This window comes from Bos grunniens, chromosome 10 (genome assembly GCF_055505025.1).
Source record: "Bos grunniens cultivar Pamir isolate PY7600 chromosome 10, Bosgru_T2T1.0, whole genome shotgun sequence".
Lineage (NCBI taxonomy): Eukaryota > Metazoa > Chordata > Mammalia > Artiodactyla > Bovidae > Bos > Bos grunniens.
The window spans coordinates 92,980,766-92,997,166 of NC_141174.1; the positions used below are offsets into that span (position 1 = coordinate 92,980,766).

A 16,401-nucleotide genomic window follows, 5' to 3' on the forward strand; every position below is an offset into this window, starting at 1 on the left:
GCGCTCAGCTTGCCTCACAGTCCAACTCTCACATCCATACGTGACCACAGGAAAAACCATAGCCTTGACTAGACGGACCTTTGTTGGCAAAGTAATGTCTCAGCTTTTGAATATGCTATCTAGGTTGGTCATAGCTTTCCTTCCATGGAGTAAGCATCTTTTAATTTCATGGCTGCAGTCACCATCTGCAGTGATTTTGGAGCCCAGAAAAATAAAGTCTGACACTGTTTGCACTGTTTCCCCATCTATTTCCCATGAAGTGATGGGACCAGATGCCATAATCTTAGTTTTCTGAATGTTGAGCTTTAAGCCAACTTTTTCACTCTTCACTTTCACTTTGATCACGATGCTTTTTAGTTCCTCTTCACTTTCTGCCATAAGGGTGGTGTCATCTGCATATCTGAGGTTATTGATATTTCTCCCAGCCATCTTGATTCCAGCTTGTGCTTCTTCCAGCCCAGCGTTTCTCATGATGTACTCTGCGTATAAGTTAAATAAGCAGGGTACAATATACAGCCTTGACGTACTCCCTTTCCTATTTGGATCCAGTCTGTTGTTCCATGTCCAGTTCTAACTGTTGCTTCCTGACCTGCATATAGGTTTCTCAAGAGGCAGGTCAGGTAGTCTGGTATTCTCATCTCTTGAACAGTTCGTTAGGTGATGTTAAACTATAACAATTTAGGTAATTTCTTTTATCGTTATAACAATGGATAAATATATGAAAATTGCTTTTAAGTGATTTGCTGATTTTTTTCCTCCTTAATTTCATTTAATTAAACTTTCTATTTTAAGATAATTGTAGATTCACATGCAGTTGTAAGAAATCATATAGAGAGATCTGGTGTAACCTTTATTCATTTTCCTCCAATGGTGTTGTCTTGCAAAACTGTAGTAATATACTACAACCAGGGTATTAACATTGATACATTCAGGATTCAGACCGTTTCCATCACAAATATCCTTCATGTAACCATTTTACAGCTAAACTCCTTTCCTTCCTCTGCCTAACCCTGCTGCCCCTTAACCCTTGGTAAGGGTCCTGAGGTGTCCATATCCAGCCTTTCTTCTCTCTGCCTTTCTTTTCTTAAATTGTTTTATATATAATGTCTTGGGTTTCTAGTCGTTCTTAGTGAGAGGAATAGGAATAAGTATATCTATTCCATTTTCCCAGAAGTGGAAAATACGTTTCAGGTACATGGTAACAGAGATTACCTCTAAATAGTAACTGCACTGTGTGTGCTAAGTTGCTTCAGTCATGTCTGACTCTGTGCGACCCCATGGACTGTAGCCCGCCAGGCTCCTCTGTCTGTGGAATTCTCCAGGCAAGAATGCTGGAGTGAGTTGCCATGCCCTCCTCCAGAGGATCTTCCTGACCTAGGGATCAAACCCGGGTCACTTATATCTCCTGCATTGGCAGATGGCTTCTTTACCACCGGTACCACATGGGAAGCCCTCATAATTGCACTGAATCCACTTAAATATTATTGTCTTTGTGTGCTTTTTGTTGTTGTTGTTTATTTTTAGGAATCATTAGCTGTAGGCTGGGATTCCCAAGTGACTCTGGTAAAGAATCCTGCCAATGCAGGAGACCTGGGTTCCATCCCTAGGTCGAGAAGGTCCCCTGGAGGAGGAAATGACAACGTACTCCAGTAATCTTGCTTGGAAAATCCCATGGACAGAGGAGCCTGACAGGCTACAGTCCGGGGGGTCGCAAACAGTTGGAACAACTGCATGCATGAACGCATGCACCTATAGGCTAATTTTACTGACAGAGATAATAGAGAATTCAAATAAATAAAAAGTACAAGACAAAAACATATAATCAAGTCTCAGGGATATACATAAATCTCAAACTGAGTCTTTCTTGACAACACAGGGACCTTCTTAATTACCAATTTTTAACCTGTCAAACTTTATTAATGATTTCTTTTATGTGTGTTGCAGTTCAAACAATTTTCTTCTTTCCTCTGACCCTTTGATCCAGTTACAGAGAGACTGATAATTTATGGAAACAGTTTTCAGCTTTGGGTAGTCTCATATCATAGGCTTTGTTAGAATTTAATGGTCAGGTTTTCCCTTTGGATGACTGTGGGTATTTCTATGCTAATTTAATGTGAGGTTTGCTATATAATATAAAAATATTATCTATTGCACTAAAGGACAGTTACTGTGCCATAAAATACAAGAAAAAGCAAGGCCTTTCTTCCATATAAGTAACACAGTTTCAAATTGCCTCCAGAGTAGTATTCGTAAAATACTATCATTATCGTAGATGTTTTTTAAAAAGTTTTCTTTGTGTAGTATTTGGGCGGTTCCAGGTCTGAACTCATCTTGGAATTGGATTTCTTTCCTGTAGGGTGATGTTCTAGAGGACAATGAAAAGGATTTCTATGATTCTGATGAGGAACAGAAGGAAAAGGCTGACAAAAGGAAGAGGCCGTATGCTATGGATCCAGACCATAGACTTTTAATTCGGAATACAAAGCCTTTGCTTCAGAGCAGGAATGCAGCGGTATGTAAAAACCATTACAAGCAATAGTTCACAGCTTTTTAAAAATGGTGCTTAAAAGTATGCAAGTTCAATAAGTAATTTTGAGTGTATTAACGGAGCATTTATTTGTTTGTTTGTATACTAAAAATCAGGTTTTTGTAGGTTACTTGGTTTGGTAGCTGTATGCCTACTGTTCTTCATTTTCTTTTTGATTTTGTAATTGGTTTCCTGAGATATGAGCCCAAGATGTTTTGCAGTTGATTGGAAGACTGTATTTATTTCTCTATTATGAAATTATTGTTGTGAGTACTTAATAAGGTGGTTGTTGTTCAGTCACTAAGTCATGCCCAACTCTGTGACCCTGTGGACTGCAGCATGCCAGGCTTCCCTGTCCTTCACTATCTCCTGGAGTTCGCTCAAATTCATGTCTGTTGAGTCAGTGATTCTATCTAACCATCTCATCCTCTGCTCATTATATTTGTATTTATCTAATCAGAGTTTTGAAAAGAGTAACGTATAGTTAGAAACACCTAGCATGACACCTCATACACGCACAGTAAATTTTAGCTGGTAAGAATAATTAAAAATCATCCTTACTCAGGTCCTACATTTTTGTTTTGTTTTATATCTTTATTTTAAATAACTATATTTTAAAATATTTTAAAAGAATACAGTTGAAAATTAGAAAATACAAACTAGAAAAACTAATATAAACATTATATTTCTATCACGTATCAGTTATAATATCTTAATGCAGTTTTTCCAAGATCCTTCTTTTCTGTATAAGTGTTCCTCTTTCATATGTGTGTATGTCTGTACATAATATATTTTAAACCAAGATAAAAGTCATAGTACACATAATATTTTGTAACATTTTTTTTCTAGTCAGTTCCCTATTTCTACTTCAGTAAAATTTCATCTCATGAAATACCAGTTTACCTTAAATTCTTCTATAACTGGTTCACCTATACCAGTTACACTGCATCTGGTTGTTATATATCTTCTGAAGTCTCAAGTCTTGCAAAATGTTCTCTGGGTTTGTCTGGTTACTTTCTTTACTATACCTGTGTTTCCTCTTAACTGGAAGTTATGTAAGTTTTGATGAATTCAAGTTAAATGTTTTCTTAAACTTATTTTAATTAAAAACAAATTCTTAATGAATCATTCTGTGCAGCTAGTTAAAACTGAAAATGAGAGTTTCCCTTGAACTGCTTTGTTTTCTGATGCTTGAGAATTTGGTCCTTAGAGCTTTGTATGTGTATCTTAGGAATTAGCAGAAGTTTTTATCTTATACTTTGTATTTAGTTTCTAAATCATGATTAAGTAACTATGCACAATAATGACACATATGTTATTTTATTAATATTGTAAAATATGCTTATATTTTAGTGTGCCCTCACTTGACTTGATGTTACTTCAGTAGCTGTAACTTGCCAACTAAAATTACTTTATAATTTACTCATTTTTAATTTAACTTTGTCTTGGAAATTGGCTTATAGTCCAAATACTTACTGATCAAAAATGTTTTTGAATAGTGAAACAAATCGAGGTAGTTTGTACTGTACCAGTATACTTTGGTTCCCTGCTTATTTGATTATATACCAACTAGAGGTAATTTATTTTTTGTTCCAATATGTTTTGGTATCCTGCTTATTTGGTGCAGCTGGATTTAGAAAAGGCAAAGGAATCAGAGATCAAATTGTCAAAATCCATTCTATCATAGAAAAAGCAAAAGAATTCTAAAAACACATCTGCTTTGTTGACTACACTAACGCCTTTGACTGTGTGGATCACGACAAACTGTGGAAAATTCTTAAAGAGATGGAAATACCAGACTACCTTACCTGCTTCCTAAGAAACCCATATGCAGGTCAAGAAGCAACAGTTAGAATCGGACATGGAGCAAAGGACTGGTTCCAGATTGGGAAAGGAGTACGTCAAGGCTGTATATTGTCACCCTGTTTATTAAGTTATATGCAGAGTACATCATTTGAAATACTGAACTGGATGACTCACAAGGTGTAATCAAGATTGCCGAGAGAAGTATCAACAATCTCAGATGTGCAGATGGTTCCATTTTAATGGCAGAAAGTGAAGAGGAACTAAAGAGCCTCTAGATGAAAGTGAAAGAGGAGAGTGAAAAAGCTGGCTTGAACCTCAACATTCAAAAGACTAAGATCATGGAGTCTGGTCTCATCATTTCATGGCAAATAGATGGGGAAAAAGTGGAAATAGTGACAGATTTTATTTTCTCAGGCACCAAAATCACTGCAGATAGTGACTGCAGCCATGAAATGAAAAGACGCTTGCTCCATGGAAGAAAAGCAATGACAAATCTAGACAGCAGAGACACCACTTTGCCAACAAAGGTCTATCTAGTCAAAGTTATGGTTTTTCCAGTAGACATATACCGATGTGAGAGTTGGACCGTAAGTAAAGAAGGCTGAGTGCTGAAGAAATCGATGGTTTTGAACTGTGGTGTTAGTAAAGACTCTTGAAAGTCCCTTGGACTACAAGGAGATTAAACCAGTCAATCCTAAAATAAATCAACCCTGAATATTCATTGGAAGGACTGGTGCTGAAACTGATGTTCCAATACTTTGACCACTTGATGTAAAGAGCCACCTTACTGGAAAAGACCCTGATGCTGGGAAAGATTGAGGGCAGAGAAGGGTGCAACAGAGGTTAGATAGCATTACTGACTCAATGGACATGCGTTTGAGCAAATTCTGAGAGATGGCGAAGGATAGGGCAGCCTGGTGTGCTGCACATGGAGTTGCAAAGAGTCAGACATGCCTTAGTGACTGAGCAACAATAAATACACGTAAAGGTTGACTTTGGAAGGATTGTGAATAGATTTTTTTTTTTTTTTTTAGCCTTAGCTTAAAAGAGAGACTTTGAGAATTTGTTTCAGGAAACTTTGTCAGTCCTGTGTGGAGGCTCTTCTGACAGTCTGGATAAGGTGATAGTATATGAATGGTTAGGAATAGAAAAGTTTTTACCGGATGTACTTTCTTATAAACACATATAATGTAAGTGCTGAAGGCCTATCAGGTTGTGTATTTTCAGTTGTTTTGGAGTTATGGGAGCGTCCCTCATGGCTTTTACAAATTAGACTATAAAATTCAAATTTGGGTTATTGAAGAGAAATTAAGACACTTAGATTTGTAAATATTGGGGAAAAAGAAGATCCTTTAGCCCCTTTGGGTTTGGGAGTGCCCTATCAGAACAAATGACGTACTAAGTAGAAGCTAGAATCTTAAAATCATTAACACACATAGAAAGTACAGTTTATTAAGCTTCAGCTTTCTTTTTTACATATAAAACTTGTTAGCCATCTGTGTGCTTTAATATTTTTAAAAAATGACTGTCACCTATTTGTAGGTTGTCAGTAATTAATTTTTTCTTACTAAAATTTTAAATTCAGCAGAGGCTGTTCTATAATTAAAGTGTATTTGTAGATCACAAGTGAAGAAATTAGATATTCTTAAACTTCTCAATTTCCCAAGTCATGTCTCAAAGCTGGACATCAGTGTTGTTACGAAAAAGAAAAGTACACAAAAATGCCATAGAGCAGTAAGTTGAGAAACCTATAACTCTAGTTTTAAAAAATGTTTCTTAGTTCTAGAAGAAACTGTTTTTGCTTTAAGCACCCTCAAGTACTGTAAACTCTTCAGGGATACATAAAAGTCCTGCTATATATTTGTTACCTACAGCCCAAGCAAAAATAAAGCAATATTAATATATCTTCATAACCAAAGACAAGATGATTAATTTCTGTAACTCTCTGTTCGCAGTTGTCACATGCCGAACTGAATACTTTCACTAAGTGGAAAGTCTGGAGTTTTGATCTCTGGATCTAAGTGTTGAGGCAGCTGGGAAAACATAGTCTTATTAAATTTTATGACAGGGAAAGTCTGACTATCCCCATAATAGCTTTGAACCAAACACTATTTTTAAGGTTCTACATTTGAAAAACAGAATTTCAAATGCTGGTCTTTTAGAGGAATTGTTTTAATAGAGTTCCCTTAATTATAACTTAAATATACTGAAGTTGAGGGTTCTTGAAAAATTTTAACCTACTTAATACTGTTACCTTTGAGTGTCTGGTTTCATTCCCTGTCTCAGGGTAGCACCAGCAGCAGCAACAGTAGGAGGACTGTGGGCTTTGGAGTATGTGTCAAGCTTTGCCATGTACTACTGGCATGTCAGACCTTGGGTGGTTCACTGAACATTCTTTTTTTTTTCTGAGGGTGTACAGTACTGCTTTCCTAGAGCTGCCGTATCAGTTTACCAAAAACTGTGTAGATTAAAGAAATAAAAATTTCTTTAATTTTTTATTAAAGAAAAATATTTATTTAAAAATAAATAGAAATTTACGCTTTCACATTTCAGGAGACCCAAAGTCTAAGTCAAGATGTTGACAGGGTGGGTTCCTCCTGGAAGCTCCTAGGGATAAATTAGCTTCTGGTGATCACCAGCAGTTTCTGGCATTCTGCGACTTAACAGGCCTCACTGCGGTTTCTGCCTCCGTCTTCATACTGCCTTCTTCTCTGTGTCCTTTTCTGTCTCTTATAAGGACATCCACATTGGATTTAGGGCCCACTCTATAATCAAGTATGATCTCATCTTGATCATTACCTTAATAAAATCTACAGAGACCATATTTCCAAATAAGGTCACATTCCGAGGGTAGGCATGCATTCTTAGGGGGACCCTATTCAACCTGCTACACAGGGTAACAACATACTCATCTTAGTTCATGGGGATTTTGTAGGCGTTAAAGGAAATAATATGTAAGAACATGCTTTGAAACTGTAGTGTGGAACTGCTCATAGTTCTTACTGTTCTCATGCTTTATCTTTTAGGTGGTTATGGCAGTTGCTCAACTGTATTGGCATATAGCACCAAAATCAGAAGCTGGCATTATTTCTAAATCACTAGTGCGTTTACTTCGTAGCAGTAGGTATGACATGATTTTATATGTGTGTTTTCTTTTGTATTGTATTACTTCACTGGTAATGTTTGAACAAATCAAATATGTCTGTTAAGCATTTAACACATGGTTCTGACTGTATTTTATCAGTTGAGATTTCATACTTAAGGGGATTATTATAAAAGCCTTTAGATTATTGATTTCAAAGTTAATGTTAAATATTGGTTGTTTTTTTTTTTTTTTTTTTACCTTAAGCCCAAAGAAATTGGAAGTATTTTTTTGTGATATAGTATATGCTATTACAGTAGCCTAGTATTTTAGTATTTTCAGACATGACAATAAGAATTTTGGGGATTTACATTAAATCTGGAGTCACTGAAAAACTACATTAAATGTATTATTGTATTGACTAGTATTATATAAGGCTTCATATAAAGCAATACATATGCTGAATTATGTAGTTTATGACAGAACTGCTTTTTGTAAAGTTGCAATATTTAATTACTGTAGTTCTATTTAAGAAGGGAGAAGGCAATGGCACCCCACTCCAGTACTCTTGCTTGGAAAATGCATGGATGGAGGAGCCTGGAAGGCTGCAGTCCATGGGGTCTCTAGGAGTCGGACACGACTGAGCGACTTCACTTTGACTTTTCACTTTCATGCACTGGAGAAGGAAATGGCAACCCACTCCAGTGTTCTTGCCTGGAGAATCCCAAGGACGGGGGAGTCTGGTGGGCTGCCGTCTATGGGGTCGCACAGAGTCGGACACGACTGAAGCGACTTAGCATAGCATAGCATAGCATATTTAAGAAGTGAGCTATATTCTTAATATTGCTTGTTTTAAAGAAATGCATAAGCTTGTTATTTCCTGGAGATAGGCAGGTAGGTAGCAGTGTACTTTTCCATTTTACCTCTCTGTAATTCAGCAGTTCAAGTCAACAATTCAGGAAACCTTGAGTTCCTGTCATATGTACTTCGTAAGTTTAAGATCAGATGTTTGTCATTTGTTTTGTTTTCTGTATTTAAGAAAACTGTTGTTTCAAGCTATTTAGCTTACCCTGAATATTGTGCAGTAATTAGTTATTTTAAATTAAATTGTTTTCCTTTGAGTACTTGTGTTAATGAGTTGAGAGAAGAAAGATAAATATTTATTTTTGTTCTTAGCTCAGAATCAGTACCACAACTTTCACCCAGGGTTGGCTTTTGCCCTTCCTTAGTAAGATACTATTTCCTTTGCGTTCCTCTGTCTATTCGAGTAGTCATTCTTTCCCTTTTATCAGTTCATTAAGTTTTGTTGTCCATAGCTGGTTCGAATAAGGATCTGGAATGCCTCTTTCATGTGAAGCATTATAGCAGGTTCAGTTGTGCATTCATTTGTTAGATATTTGGACATAAAATAACATAGATTTTTTTCTTTTAAAAGCTGTCTTTCACTTTGAACAGAATTGAGTCACATGATGAGCCCTCCAGTCAAGAGTTTGTATTAACACTGTGGTTATGTTTGTTCCGTTAACCCTAAGAACACCTTTGCATATGTTCAGAGCATGTACAGCATTGGCTCTGCCTCTTAGGAATACAGTATTACAACATTTGTTTTAACTCTTCCAATTGATGAATCAAATCTAATGTTGTATAGCTTATAGGGAAAATTTTTAAAAGAAGGCAGAAGTATCTTAAGATTTGCTAGAAATTTTTCAGTATTATATTTAAGAGTTCCTTTCAATATGAAGCTTACTGCTGATTTTTTTTCTTTAGTATACTGTTTACTTTAGGATATATTTTGTTGGAAAATATACCTAGTCAAAATTCTACTTTAATTTCTAGGGAAGTGCAATATATTGTCCTACAGAATATAGCAACTATGTCAATTCAAAGAAAGGTATGTATGTTGTGAACACAAAATTTAAGAGAGAAATGAATGCACTAGTATCATAAATGTATTTATATATTTATTTTTGTAATCTAGGGTATGTTTGAACCTTATCTGAAGAGTTTTTACGTTAGGTCAACTGATCCAACTATGATCAAGATACTGAAGGTATGCATGCTCTTATTTTTCAGAGACTTTAATGATAATTACTTTGACACTATTGCTGTAACTTTTAGTTTAGCATTTTCAAAATGGAGACCTATTTTTTTTTTTTAATAGATACATTGGGGGGTTTTCTTTATGCTTTTAAAACTACATTATTGTATACTAATTACTGTGCTATATTTTAATAAGACAAAGTTAAGACATGCTGCCTATACCTTGAATAACTCACAGTAAGTGAAAGAGACAGACATGTAAATAGATAATTTCAGCACTGTGTTTTAAGTGATTTATAGATGTGAATTGAGTGATTATGGAAAAAGAGAAAGATGCAGCTAATTTTCTGGTATATTTAGAAAAGACTGATGGAAAAGATGATATTAGAGTGGATCTAAAAAGAATGACATGATTTTGTCATTTTTTTTGGTGTTGGTAGGTAAGTTGATAGCAAGGTTATAGGGTTCAGCGTAGGAAAAAAGGCACATTTTATGCAACTACAAGAGATTATGAAAGAGTTGTATTCAGGGAATGATAACTACAGTACAGAGTGTAGTTATGAATATAAAATTATAATGATGAAAACAATGTGATACTTGGAATATGTGATAATAACATATGAAGCATGGAAACAGATCTATGTATATCAAAATGTATCATATATGAGGGGAGACATTTTAAACCAGTGAGAGCTATTCAATAGTAGACTAATCAACAAATATTGGAATGATTGGTTAATCACATGGAAACTTAAGTTTAAGAAAAAAAAAAAACTAAGACATGCCCAAATTGTATAATAAATTTACACAATAATTGGTTTGCAGTTATCAAAAGCATCTAGGTCCTGAAGGTCAAAAGAAAGGTTGGGTATAAAAGAAACTTTTATACCGAAAGAAACTAAACAACTAAATATAATGTATGATATGGAACTGGATCTTTTTTTAATACATTATGAGATAATTAGTGAAACTTAAATATAAATGATTATTGTATAGATTTGATGTATCAGTGTTAATTTCCTGGTTTTCTTGGTAGTATTGTGGCCTGTAGGACAATGTCCTTGTTTGCAGAAAATACATACAAGATGTGTTTGGAGATGATGTGGCATCATTTTGGCAAATCTAGAAGCAAATGGCTTAGATAAAAACTGCTTTTTACCTTTTCTCTGTGTTAATTACTTTTTAAAATAGTACAACAAAGTAAGATGTTCTCATCAAAGTAAAATGAAAAGTCAGTTCATAATCTAGGAGAAAATATTTCCAGTACATAACCTAAAAATTGACTAGTATCCAGAATATATAGGAAAACTCATACAATCTATGCCTTTTAATTAGAGTGTTTAGATCATTTGCCTTTAATGTAATTATTGATATGAATATGTTTATGTCTGGATCTTTTATTTTTCTGTTTGTCCCATCTGTTCTGTGTTCCTGTTTTCCTTTTTGAAGCTTTCCTTCAGATAAATTGAATATTTTTTTATGAGTAGATACTGAAATTTTTTCAGCAAGCCTATTGGAGATGAACTTTTAATTGCACATTTCTTTTAACTAAATCCAGAAGAAAGAATTAAAATGTCTAAATATTTGGTTTGGTAGGATGAAGGAAAACTAGTCAAAAAAATTAATTGGTATTTGGAACATAGAGGTATTACATGGAGGGCAAGTTGTTTTCTAACTTTATTATTAAAAGAAAAAGAAAACTGCCATAAGTTGTTTAGGTTAATTAGATAATAAATTGTAAAGTTGGAGCAAACAATTAACGAAGCTGTAGAATTCTCTTTTTTGTAATTATTTTTTAAGCACCATATCATTATTCTGTTTGTAGATGTAGGGAGGCAAAGTTCACCCGAAAGGTGTAATGTCTCACATTTGTAATAGGCATTTTTTTTGAAATAGAAATTACCTTTCTATTAAATGGCTAACCTTTATTAAATTCACTTTCTTTATTTTTTTTTTAATTTTTATTTGAAGGATAATTGCTTTACAGAATTTTGCTGTTTTCTGTCAAACATCAACAAGAATCAGCCATAGGTATACATATGTCCCCTCCCTCCTGAACCTCTCTCCCCATCCCACCCCTCTAGATTGTCACAGAGCCCCTGTTTGAGTTCCCTGGTCATACAGCAAATTCTTTTTGGCTATCTTTTTCACATATGGCATTGTAAGTTTCCATGTTGCTCTCTCCATAGCATCAAAAAACGTTTACTTTCTCTTTTTCTACCTTAGCTTGAAATTTTGACAAACTTGGCAAATGAAGCCAACATATCAACTCTTCTTCGAGAATTTCAGGTTTGTGTACAATGCTAATTATGTAATAACTTCTAAAACATCTGTTCAGTTTAAAGTTAGATATATATCTTTCTCAATTTAGATGTGTGTAATTGTATAAATAAAACTGTATAATTTGGAAGAAGGTTGACAACTAATTTATAAGTTTTCAAGTATAAATATCAACTACAAATTTTAAATTTGAGGGAAATAAAATGTAGTCCCTTTCATATTGTAGAATTTGAGAGACTAGTTTATAACTCTTTCTTATCATCATCAATAGTTTGTGCTACACTCTGTACTCAGGAAAATGGCTTCATTTCTTATTTGGTTGTCCCTATTTGATTGTCTGCTTCTATTTTAGACAGTGTCCGCTAGCTTCATGTATAGCTCAAAAAAATTGGTTTAAAATTGCCCTTCTCATGATTGTTTAATTGTTAATGTTTTGCTGTATTTTTAAAATCCTATATGTGGATAGTTGAGATGCTTCCCAGATACACATGCTCCAAAAACATAAAAACATTCCCTCATGGCTCTTAGGCTTTTTATGATGAAAGAGTTAGCTCTGAAGACTTAGTGGTAGAGCACAGTAATAGAAAACCTTATATCAATATTACTGGTTTTACATTTCATCAGCAGTTTTTTCTTAACTAAAGTATACTGCATGCCACACAGTATTCCCAGAATTTTTGTCTACCCCCAGCTTTTATAGGTGGCTTCCCAGGTGGCTCAGTGGTAAAGACTCCAGCTTGCCAGTGCAGGAGACACGGGTGTTATCCCTAGGTTGGGAAGGTCCCCTGGAGGAGGGAGGGCATGGCAACCCAGTCCAGTGTTCTTGCTTAGGTTGTGTGATAGATGGTAGCTTTTAAGTGTATAGGGTCCCAAAGAGTAAGGACTGAGCAGCTGAGCACACACACACAGCTTTTATAGATTAAAGTTATTTTGTTGCTATAATCATTCTTTATGCCTGTCCTAAATTTCTTTTTAGCTGTATAGACATTGTATTTCTTTTTGGCTATGTGATCTTATACTTTTAGCAGGAGTAGTGGGATATTATAATATATTCATGCTTTGTAATTTTGTAACTGGATTACTATACTTTTATGCTATATGTTTTTTTAGAAAAAGTTCTTATAAAATTAGGATATATGCTTATTTTATATTTGCATGGCAGAATATACAGTATCTCAAGTTCTTAGCTAGTAATCTGTGGGTATAGAACATTGCTTAAATGTGACTTGTAATTCATTTTTATAGGTTTGCTAATTTACTTTTAAGTTTCTGTCTCTGTGCTTGCAGTTGTCCCTTATTCTGCTGTCATGTATGATCTGTGTAATCTGTCTGGATGTCCTTTTGCTTTCTACTTTCTGCTTCTGTCAGGTTACTGGAGTTGTAGGGAGTGAGTCTCAGGTAATTTTATGGCATTGTTTATCTATTACAGAGTATTGGTAATCCAGTCATTTCATTTAATATCAGGCTATTTCATAAGGTCCATTCTTCAGTCAGACTTTTAAGTATATTCTTTCTTTATACATCTGTTTTTATCACTGTCTATATGTGTACTTTATTTCTGTGTTTATGTGTTATGCCCATAGGTGTTACAGTTTCTTTATAACTTTTTGAAATAATAGAGAACTTTTCAAAGGACTTATTTTCTGTGATTGAGGAAATTAGGTAATCAACTGGGAAGTGGTTTTAAATACAGTTGATTTTTCCTACAGAGAACTAAGAAATTTAATTTGTTTATTTCTTCAACCTTTAATCATGTTTTTGGTACCATTTTTACCAATTTCATGTGTCTTTTAGATAGTTTTTGGATTTTGTCTTCCATTTGTCGTTTAGACACCATTTAAATGCATATCCTTTTTTGCATGTTAGATGAACAAGGTGTTAATTCTACATTATGTGCTTGTTATTTGAGTTTGGGAATTTTTTTTTTAAATTGCACTTGAAAATGGGATTTTAAATCCATTTATATTTTGTACATAAACGTGCATATTTATTAAAAGTACATCTTTTTTCTGTCTGTACACAATAAAAGCTTAGTTTTTGAATTAGGAAAGTAACAAGCAAAGTGAAAATTTTTTAGGCTTGTAGTAAATAAGTGATTAATTTCTTAAGTTTGTATAAATATGTGGTTTACATTGTATTTTTAAAACATTTTTTTCAAGAAAATCTTTTTCAAAAGTGTGATGTTTTATTTTATTGCAAATTAGGTATATTTATAAAGTCTTTATTGAAATGCTTCTCACTGTGGCTGTTGTAGTTTTACCACCATTCAGATAACCTTTTTTAAAGTAAAATGTTTATCGGTAGCGTATTGCTCCTTTTTCTCCACTTCTCTCAATATTTAGGTTTAGTATATCTGCAAAGGCCACCCTTTTTTCATAGATTCATAGATGCTGCTGGTTAAATGAACTGAAACCTTCAAAAAGAGAGGTCTCATCATTTCTTTCAACCTTGCACTTAAACTAATTGCTATCTTGGGTGACTGCTCCCCCACTACCTGTTTTGGAGTTATAAGCTACTGTGGCCACAGGTGAATGAACCTGACTTGAAAATGTGCCTGTATTACAGTCACATTCTTTAAGTGAAAAAACAGAACTGAATTAAGTCAAAAGGTGGACTTTCTTTTGTTCCTATAGATGAGAAGATTGTGTATTCTAGAATTTGATTTTGACAAAGCTTCTTATTATAGGGATATTTTTCTTTGCTTGATAGTACCAGTGTGTAAACTAATTGAGACAATGTTTTTTAGACCTATGTGAAAAGCCAGGATAAACAGTTTGCAGCAGCCACTATTCAAACTATAGGCAGATGTGCAACCAGCATCACAGAAGTCTCTGACACATGCCTCAACGGCCTGGTGTGTCTGCTGTCCAACAGGGATGGTGAGTTGGCAGTTTCATTTTACTTGCAAATAATTTATCGTTTGAATATTCTTGGCATGATCTACAAATTGTAATATCTTTTTTTGTATTGCCTTTGAGCTTTTTCTGTATGTCCGTGATTACAATGAAGAGTAACGTATTGTCTTTGAAATACACATACGCACACACACAAGCTTTTTGTTATTGTTTTATTTAGTACATTGGATAATTAACTTACAAACAGAATTTTCTTGCCTGAACAGAACTAAGAAAATGTAGTCTGTTTATTTTATTTCTTCACAGTTTAATCACCTTCATTGCACTCTTTGCACAAAGGTTCCATTTTACTGGTTTTTAATGGCATATAAGTCATGTATAATATTGGTTCACCTGCAGAGGGTGCTAAAAGCAGGCAAATGACTTTACAACAGGAGAAGTTAAAAAGGCTAGATCAGAAAAGTACGTTAAACTTGTAATTTCAAGTTGTTTTTTTCCAGATTAACTTAATAATTTTATATTCAAGATTAATTAAATGTAAAAGTCATCAGTTTGGAACACCTTCATGTTTTTAAGCCAATCAGTGTCTAAACATTTTGTAGAACTGGATAGGTAATATCCAGTAAAATACATAGTCTAGAGTTCATTCTTTATGGTAAAATACCAGTTACTTGTATGATATGGGTTTAAAATAAATGAAACCTTTTGAAAAAAAAAAGATTCAACTCTCACCTTTAAAAGTATTTATTTATTTAATTAAAAAGAGATTAAAACAAGGGATTCTTTTTAGGAAACACATAATTTTCTGTATAAAATTATTGAAATTATTTGTGGGATTCTAAATAAAATTATGTCATATCTAAACACAGGCATATATGACATAGCAACCATAAGGTGAAACATAACAAAATTGATTACTTTTATATTTTATTTGAAAAATAGCTGTTTGCTACAAATATTACTCCTAATTATCTTTTCGCACAAGTAGATCGCTTTTGAGAGCTGTAACATTGTTGTAAGTACTTCTAATGAAAAAAACTTTTTGAAACAAAATTTGTCCCCAAATAAGAGTGATCTTTACGATCAACATAAAATTATAACTGTTAACCTGTCAATTCAAGATATTATAATGGAGAGAACATTTTTCTGTGTGTAGTATAGTAACTCCAAATAAGTGACAAAAAGAAATTATCAAGGAAATAGACTTTTTTAAAACACTGACTGTAGAAGGTAATTACAGAGGATAGGGTGCTAAATGTCATTCATTTTATCTATTTCTACTTTTAATAATAGCATCCTCTTTGTGTCTGTTTCTGTCACAATTTAAATTGTGAGTTTAAAAATATGCCTTCATTTTCCTGTGTCTTTAATAATGACTTCCTGTTTGATCAAACAAGACACATTTCACTTTGATTGCATACAAAAAGCACACAAATCAGAACACTGGCTAGTTCTTTGAAATATAAAATGTATTCAGGGTTTTTCAATTTTGTATTTTTACTCTTTTTTTCTCATGTGAAATTTTCAAGCTGGATATTAAAACAGATGTTTCTGCTTCAGCTTTCTAGCACATTGATTGCTAAAAAAATATTTTTTATTCACTTCATTTTAAAAAGATGAATATTCTGTACCCTTGTAGTACTTCTAAGGGAAGACTAGATGAGTTTACAATTATACAATGGGAGGAGACTAATTTATAATCATTCTTAAAGGTAGATTTACGAATTTAAACTGATATTTTAATGTTTAGACTTTCGTTTTTGGTAAATCAAAACTCTGTTTATAACCATGGACCTTTTTTTTCTGCTGTG

General features: G+C 33.8%; 1 protein-coding gene across 6 annotated transcripts in view; it reads left to right on the plus strand.

The window, feature by feature from the left end:
• Positions 1–16,401, plus strand: part of AP3B1 (adaptor related protein complex 3 subunit beta 1) — a 235,814-nt gene that overhangs the window by 94,071 nt on the left and 125,342 nt on the right. For all 6 annotated transcript variants that reach the window (XR_015135511.1, XM_086323143.1, XM_086323144.1 and 3 more), the window contains 6 exons: positions 2,357–2,512; positions 7,360–7,457; positions 9,252–9,306; positions 9,394–9,465; positions 11,682–11,744; positions 14,482–14,614. Coding sequence is in view for 5 of the 6 variants with exons in the window: in XM_086323143.1 (XP_086179269.1) it covers positions 2,357–2,512; positions 7,360–7,457; positions 9,252–9,306; positions 9,394–9,465; positions 11,682–11,744; positions 14,482–14,614 (577 nt within the window). In the remaining variant the exon portion in view is untranslated. The remainder of the gene's footprint in view (positions 1–2,356; positions 2,513–7,359; positions 7,458–9,251; positions 9,307–9,393; positions 9,466–11,681; positions 11,745–14,481; positions 14,615–16,401) is intronic.